Source organism: Mizuhopecten yessoensis, unplaced genomic scaffold, assembly GCF_002113885.1.
Source record: "Mizuhopecten yessoensis strain PY_sf001 unplaced genomic scaffold, ASM211388v2 scaffold716295, whole genome shotgun sequence".
Lineage (NCBI taxonomy): Eukaryota > Metazoa > Mollusca > Bivalvia > Pectinida > Pectinidae > Mizuhopecten > Mizuhopecten yessoensis.
This window is the reverse complement of record NW_018480045.1, coordinates 7,779-16,300: the sequence shown is the minus strand read 5'-3', so window position 1 is coordinate 16,300 and position 8,522 is coordinate 7,779. Positions and strand designations below refer to the sequence as shown.

Below are 8,522 nucleotides of genomic sequence, written 5' to 3'. Positions count from 1 at the left end.
CCCCCCCCTGGGACCTGAGGGGCTGTGCCCTATGGGGGAAATAGAAGTAAAACCTTTAAAATCCTTCTTCTTCCATAGGGATTAAAAGATTTTATCCTAATTTAGTCTGGAGCATCCTTTGGCCAAGGGGACTCAATTTTGTATAAGCAGTGGGTATGGGCTACCAGGGGGCAGAAGGGCGGGGTCCAATAGAGGAAATAGAGGTAAAACCTTTAAAACCTTCTTCGACCATCATGATTAAGGGATTTTATCCTTATTTAGTCTGGAGCATCCTTTGGCCAAGGGGACTCAATTTTGTATAAACGGTGGGTATGACCCCCCCTAGGGGCATAGGGGTGGGGCTTTGTTTGAAATTTATTATATCTCAAGTACTGGATGGCTCTTTCTGAAATTTCATATGTACTTACAGCACCGACCACGGAGTGCTATATCTTTACTTCATACTAATTATTTTAAACATGTTCAGGTGAGCGATACAGGCCCTCTGGGCCTCTTGTTAAATGTGCCAGATGAAACATGTGAATTTACTCTTACTATCTATCCCGCAAATGAACGAGAATATATACAAATGTATAAACGCATGTATTTATAAGATAAAATGAAATATAATTTGCTTTATTATACTGGGGTAAGATCTTGTATCATGTAATAGTAACAGTGAAATAAATAGAAAATGTTTTATATATGTATATAGTATTCAGTGGGAAAACCAGTATAAACCAATATAAATTGTATTACATTTTTAAACTACCTGCAACAATAGAAACATTTCAACATCAGAACTATTTAGAAGCTAATATGTAGATGTAATCTTTAGAACCATATTCTGATGATGTCACACTAGACAACCAGGCTGTTCACCATTTTGAATGGGCACTCAAAGTAACCCCACAGTTTTCTGCCAATATTGGGAAAGATTTGCTTACTTAATGCTGTCAGTCACGTTACCAGATAAACATCTTGGTGTATGTACAACCATCCCCTTAGTCTCTGTCAATTCCTGTGCAGATGACCAGAAAAGCTTTGTTTTTGGATGCTTTTGGATGCAGTGAATAGAAAGAATGGTTTTGGTTGGTCATTACCAAAGTCATATCTTCACACTGTGACATATATAATTTTTGATATCGGTCGAATTGCAAAATATACCTGGTATCAGTTTTATCAACTCTATAGAGTTCACTATCTCACTGCCAGTATTGTAATAAAGCTTGCTGTTTCAGCGATGTTAACTGGCATTGGGTGGACGATGAGACAAAGAAGGAGATAGGCCTACAGCTCAAGGATGATGGAGAGTTCTGGATGTCCTACCGAGATTTCTGTAAACACTTCCAGGAGGTTACCATATGTCTGATGGGGCCAGACTTTGATGGCGATGGAACTGCCGATAACTGTGAGTGGTTTCAAATGTCGACATTTAAAATCTTATTTAAACTTTTCTAATCATAATGTAAAAACTTTGGTATTTGCTTTGATACATTACATGTTATTTGTAATACATATATTTCAGACAGCACCTACCAAGATATGTATAGAGGGAATTGAGTATAAATTGTATTTCACAGCTACGACAGAGTACAAATATTAATCATGATTGCAAAGCAATGCTGGATATGTGTAACTTATCCAATGCATGGATTGTTTTAATGTCTTGTTAAATAATACTGTTGGAGCTGTTAGTATTAAGTCTGTAAAGGATCTTTACTATACATGTATGATATTAAATACATGTTTTTTCAGGCCATGTAGAGATGCTGAAGGGGGAATGGTTTCTGGGTAGGACTGCTGGAGGATCTAGGAACGACCTTGCCATGTTCTCCATAAACCCCCAGTATATCCTCACCTTGTCAGAGCCAGGTAAAGTCACTAGTCCAAGTATATCCTTGCCTTGTCAGAGCCAGGTAAAGTCACTGGTCCAAGTATACCCTCACCTTGACAGAGCCAGGTAAAGTCACTAATCCAAGTATATCCTTACCTTGTCAGAGCCGGGTAAAGTCACAAGTCCAAGTATATCCGCACCTTGTCAGAGCCAGGTAAGGTCACAAGTCCAATTATATGCTCTCCTTGTCAGAACCAGGTAAGGTCACGCACAGAACCTACCAAGATATGTATAGAGGGAATTGAGTATAAATTGTATTTCACAGCTACGACAGAGTACAAATATTAATAATGATTGCAAAGCAATGCTGGATATGTGTAACTTATCCAATGCATGGATTGTTTTAATGTCTTGTTAAATAATACTGTTGGAGCTGTTAGTATTAAGTCTGTAAAGGATCTTTACTATACATGTATGATATTAAATACATGTTTTTTCAGGCCATGTAGAGATGCTGAAGGGGGAATGGTTTCTGGGTAGGACTGCTGGAGGATCTAGGAACGACCTTGCCATGTTCTACATAAAAACCCAGTATATACTCACCTTGTCAGAACCAGGTAAGGTCACGCACAGAACCTACCAAGATATGTATAGAGGGAATTGAGTATAAATTGTATTTCACAGCTACGACAGAGTACAAATATTAATAATGATTGCAAAGCAATGCTGGATAGGTGTAACTTATCCAATGCATGGATTGTTTTAATGTCTTGTTAAATAATACTGTTGGAGCTGTTAGTATTAAGTCTGTAAAGGATCTTTACTATACATGTATGATATTAAATACATGTTTTTTCAGGCCATGTAGAGATGCTGAAGGGGGAATGGTTTCTGGGTAGGACTGCTGGAGGATCTAGGAACGACCTTGCCATGTTCTCCATAAACCCCCAGTATATCCTCAACTTGTCAGAGCCAGGTAAAGTCGCTAGTCCAAGTATATCCTTACCTTGTCAGAGCCGGGTAAAGTCACAAGTCCAAGTATAGCCTCACCTTGTCAGAGCCAGGCAAAGTCACAAGTTCAAGTATATCCTCACATTGTCAGAGCCAGGTAAAGTCACTGGTCCAAGTATACCCTCACCTTGACAGAGCCAGGTAAAGTCACTAATCCAAGTATATCCTTACCTTGTCAGAGCCGGGTAAAGTCACAAGTCCAAGTATACCCTCACCTTGACAGAGCCAGGTAAAGTCACTAGTTCAAGTATATCCTTACCTTGTCAGAGCCAGGTAAAGTCACAAGTCCAAGTATATACTCACCTTGTCAGAGCCAGGTAAAGTCACTAGTCCAAGTATATCCTCACCTTGTCAGAGCCAGGTAAAGTCACTTGTCTAAGTATATACTAACCTTGTCAGAGCCAGGTAAAGTCACTAGTCCAAGTATATACTCACCTTGTCAGAGCCAGGTAAAGTCACAAGTCCAAGTATACCCTCACCTTGTCAGAGCCAGGTAAAGTCACAAGTCCAAGTATGCCCTCTCCTTGTCAGAGCCAGGTATGGTCACAAGTCCAAATATATCCTCACCTTGTCAATGCCAGGTAAAGTCGCAAGTCCAAGTATATCCTCCCCTTGTCAGAGCCAGGTAAAGTCACTTGTCTAAGTATATACTAACATTGTCAGAGCCAGGTAAAGTCACTAGTCCAAGTATGTACTCGCCTTATCAGAGCCAGGTAAAGTCACTAGTCCAAGTATATCCTTACCTTGTCAGAGCCAGGTAAAGTCACTAGTCCAAGTATGTACTCACCTTATCAGAGCCAGGTAAAGTCACAAGTCCAAGTATATCCTCACCTTGTCAGAGCCAGGTATGGTCACAAGTCCAAATATATCCTCACCTTGTCAATGCCAGGTAAAGTCACAAGTCCAAGTATATCCTCACCTTGTCAGAGCCAGGTAAAGTCACTAGTCCAAGTATATCCTCACCTTGTCAGAGCCAGGTATGGTCCAAGTATATACTTACCTTGTCAGAGCCAGGTAAAGTCACAAGTCCAAGTAGATACTTACCTTGTCAGAGCCAGGTAAAGTCACAAGTCCAAGTATATACTCACCTTGTCAAAGCCAGGTTAAGTCACAAGTCCAAGTATATCCTCACCTTGTCAGAGCCAGGTAAAGTCACAAGTCCAAGTATATCCTCACCTTGTCAGAGCCAGGTAAGGTCACAAGTCCAATTATATACTCACCTTGTCAGAACCAGGTAAGGTCACAAGTCCAAGTATTTACTCACCTTGTCAGAACCAGGTAAGGTCACGCACAGAGGTTCCTGGGTTTGAATCCCTCTGTGACTGTTGAATTTCTCTTTCTCGTGTTAAAATTGTTTAAGATGGATTGATTGATAGGCAATTCCTATAGAGTTACTTTTTCCAATATTTTTGGAAATGTGGGTAATAAGTATTAAATGATACATAACATGTTTATCTGCCTTAGCTAATGAAGTAGGGTGCAGTATAGGTTCTTCTTTCCCCACATCCCAGACATACTTCAACTTAACTGTTTAATAGTGTAAACATATTATTCTTGCAACATATCTATATTTTTACATATTTTCATACAGGAATGTATCTAAAGGATTCTATGTATGTCCCTTTGTAATTTGAAGGGTTGATATTTTCCCACCACTATGGTATACATGTGTTTGTTTATAGTCTTGCCTTCCAATGATACTTTAAATCCATTTAGGCCAACCAAGAAAGGCCAGTTCAGAAAAGAAAGCAGAAAATCTAACACAACTTCCCAAATAAAAAAAAATGAAAATCAAACTGTGTAATATTTTCAAGAGTGTTACACAGTATATATAAGCAGTCACAGCCATTATGAATTCGTACCTGTATTGAAGCAGAAAAGCTGGACCCCAGTTTATTGACATCTGACCTATGACCTTTGTTACAGATGACTTTGACGAGATGAAGGATGACCCTGAGAGGGAGGGACTGTGCACTATTGTTATATCCTTAATGCAGGAACACCGAAGGTCAAAGCGCAATGTCAAGGTCAAAAGTCTCCAAATTGGTTTCTTCCTTTACAAGGTAATTTTTGAAAAAATCCATTTTTACTAATTGTTACAAGCCTTGTATTTCAATATTTCAAATTCACTGTCAATATAAATGACTTTAATTCTGTATCAGTGTGGTTTATTTTTAACACAACATACCAATGATTAAGAAATGATGTGGACTGGAAAGTATCAAATAAGTTAATATAACCACAAAATTACCTTCACTCACAGACAGAAGATCCTAGTCAGAGGTTAAACATCCAACATTTCCGTTATAATCGGGACTGCGGTAAATCCGGTGTGTACATTAACTACCGCGAGGTCAGCCAGAGGTTTGAATTGGAGCCAGGTCACTATGTCATTATTCCGTCCACATTTGTCATTGACGAGTCCTGCTTCATGTTGCGAGTGTTCGGAGAGAAGAAATTCACTCTCACAGGGTGAGTTGTGTAAAGATACAAAATCTTGTCTTAATACAAACATGAAAAGAAAAAGTGTAGGATGTTTGGTATTTTTCATACTGAAATTTTATCCAAGATGCAATCCTGTAGATTAATAATATTTTCCCATGGTGAGTTGTGTTTCTTTCCTTGAATTAAACTAATTTAATTCCGTTTTTTGTCCCTAGATACACTGTATGATAATGTAAATGCTGTATAAAAATGCAAAGGAAGTAATTCAGAAATAGTAGCCTTATATATACATGCATAGGTACAAGAGATAAAAGAATTCTACATCTGAGAGAACATTTTCTGTATCCCCTACATCTACACATTTATTTGTGATTTCCTTTCCTATCTTGACTTAAATAGATGTGAGAAGTCACTTAATTAGTGAATATTAATGCTGTCTATTTCCATACAGCAATGTGACATCTGATGATATGATGTCATCCTATTGTTTTCCTGTTGTATATCCTTATTGTAACCATACCTATAGAATGATGAATACAATCTATCACTCTTACGTGATAAAGACTGAAAAATCTCAACTTGACAGTGAGCCTTTTGTAGTTTAGCACAATGCTTTGTCAAGTGCTAATTAAGCTTAAGAAGTTTAGCACAACTCCTTGCCAAGTGCTAATTAAGCTTAAGAAGTTTAGCACAACTCTTTGCAAAGTGCTAATTAAGCTTGAGAAGTTTAGCACAACACTTTGCCAGTGCTAATTAAGCTTAAGAAGTTTAGCACAACTCTTTGCCAAGTGCTAATTAAGCTTAAGAAGTTTAGCACAACACTTTGCCAAGGGCTAATTAAGCTTAAGAAGTTTAGCACAATGCTTTGCCAACTGCTAATTGAATAATTAGACCTTTAGCACAATGCTTTGCCAAGTGCTAATTAAGCTTTTGAAGTTTACCACAACACTTTGCCAAGTGCTAATTAAGCTTAAGAAGTTTAGCACAATGCTTTGCCAACTGCTAATTGAATATTTAGACGTTTAGCACAATGCTTTGCCAAGTGCTAATTAAGCTTTTGAAGTTTAGCACAACACTTTGCCAAGTGCTAATTAAGCTTAAGGAGTTAAGCACAATTATTTGCCAAGTGCTAATTAAGCTTTAGAAGTTTAGCGCAATGCTTTTCTAAATGCTTATTATTTTTCCTAGGTCACAAATGTAGATTATGGCAGGTTTATCATTTCTCTTGGATAAAAGAGAATGCACCAGTGAAACTTGGAAGAAAATTCTTTCCTCATTTATAGGTATAGAAACAATTCTAAATATCAAACTCCTCTATATTTCAGACCTAAAGAAGATGTACCTGTGCAGGTGAACGGACATAACACATCAAATGATGGTATACGTCACACTCGACTGTTCTGATGAAGTTGCTGCTGTTGTTTAAATAATTTTGTAATCAGCAGAGTTCAGAAATGAATTAGTGGTTAAGGTTACAGATATAATGTTTAATACTAACTACATAGACGATTTTAGATAAAGAGTACCCAATATATCAACGAAATTAAAAACCCACATGAAAATAAGTAATATCACAGTACTTTGTTCACAATGTCTCACAAATCAGTCAATGTTAGCCATAATAAAGGTTTGGTGTTCTCTGCTGTAAAATGTCTGGAACCATTCCTCACTATCTTGTCTTTCTAGACTATACACTTATATAGTCATGTATAATTCTAGTCTATACACTTATATAGTCATGTATAATTCTAGACTATACACTTATATAGGTGTGTATAATTCTAGACTATACATTTATATAGTCATGTATAATTCTAGACTATACACTTATATAGTCATGTATAATTCTAGACTATACACTTATATAGTCGTGTATAATTCAATATATGCTAAATAAACTACACTGACATGCCGCAAGAATGCCATTTATATGTTTTACACCATGTATGTAAGTATTTTTACTTTTTATTAATGGCTGTTCATCAACACAATTCTGTTTTAATTTTACGAAAAACATTTATCAATAGAAGAAACCTTTAAAATTATTGATTTTTTTTATAAAAACATTCATAATTTACAGTTTCTGGACCTTTGTCAGACTAAAAATACATTAAATATGAGTATTTTCTTTCAAAAAAAGCAGTTACCTTCTTAGCATTTGTATAAATGTCAAATTAATGTCCCCGAAATCCAACTTCAATACCAATCTCTGGTTTCACTGGAAGAAGGAAACAGAAATTGTTGCAAGTATTACCAAAATAAATGTTAGATATGCATCTTGATATGAGATTTATGTAGATTTATTGAGAAATGAGAACAGGATAATTCATTAAGAAAAAGAAAAGATGAAAAGTACCTAGAATATATATATAGTGTGAAACTGATTAGTGACTAGTAGAGACAATACATACGTGTACATGCAGATCTGTGGGAACGTAACAGTGGTACTGCCAAGTTCATGTATACAATAAATAGGACAGCCAAAACATGAGACATGTTCATTAGAACTTGACAACATTTTACACACCAAACTTTTACCACTCAACTTTGCTCAAAATATGAATGAAACCAAACTTTCCCCTTTTATGGTACAAGGTAGTTACTTTGTGTTTATTATTTATCATTGTAGATCATTCTAGTCAAGATGTAGATACGCTTTAAGGTTGAGAGTCCCAATTTTCTGTTATATCTTGAACATAGAGGATTTGCATGCCCGTTTACTTACAGCAAAGATTTATATTATTATGAAATAATTTCCTAACTTGCAAAACCATATCTCTGCCACAGACTTGATCTCTGGGCATATTAGATCCTTATTTACTTGGCTGTCAGTCATCATACATAGAATGTACATGTTATGTTAATATTTTTGCAACATAACAAGGGATTATTAAAGTTTGAATTGTTCATATTCCCTTAAAAGGTCAGCTACCTTTAACTCCCTTTGTATAAATATAGAGGGAATTATAGAAATTTAACGAGAAAAAACTTTCCAACTTTCCTGTATACAATAGAAAATTGGTGGAACTCTCTGCCTTAAACAATCTTACAGTTATTTTAATGCCAATAATATTTATGCCGCTCAAAGATATTGATTTGTGTAATATCATGTCAGTTTTTGATGTTACACAAATTAAGTCTAATTTATAACCAGAAAATCTCATGAATGACAATTCCTAAAAGAGACTTTTGCTATATTCACCTGTTACTCCATCAAATGTTACTTAAGTGGATGTTAGGTTTATTTCTG

The 8,522-nt window shown here is 36.2% G+C and overlaps 1 protein-coding gene across 1 annotated transcript in view; it reads left to right on the top strand.

Annotated features, from left to right (window-relative positions):
- Window positions 1–7,146, top strand: part of LOC110442749 (calpain-A-like) — a 16,188-nt gene extending 9,042 nt beyond the window's left edge. Inside the window, exons 8-12 of the mRNA XM_021486502.1 lie at window positions 1,221–1,390; window positions 1,738–1,854; window positions 4,754–4,890; window positions 5,091–5,299; window positions 6,598–7,146. Coding sequence (XP_021342177.1) covers window positions 1,221–1,390; window positions 1,738–1,854; window positions 4,754–4,890; window positions 5,091–5,299; window positions 6,598–6,676 — 712 coding nt within the window. The 3' untranslated portion in view covers window positions 6,677–7,146. The remainder of the gene's footprint in view (window positions 1–1,220; window positions 1,391–1,737; window positions 1,855–4,753; window positions 4,891–5,090; window positions 5,300–6,597) is intronic.
- Window positions 7,147–8,522: the final 1,376 nt, after the last annotated feature.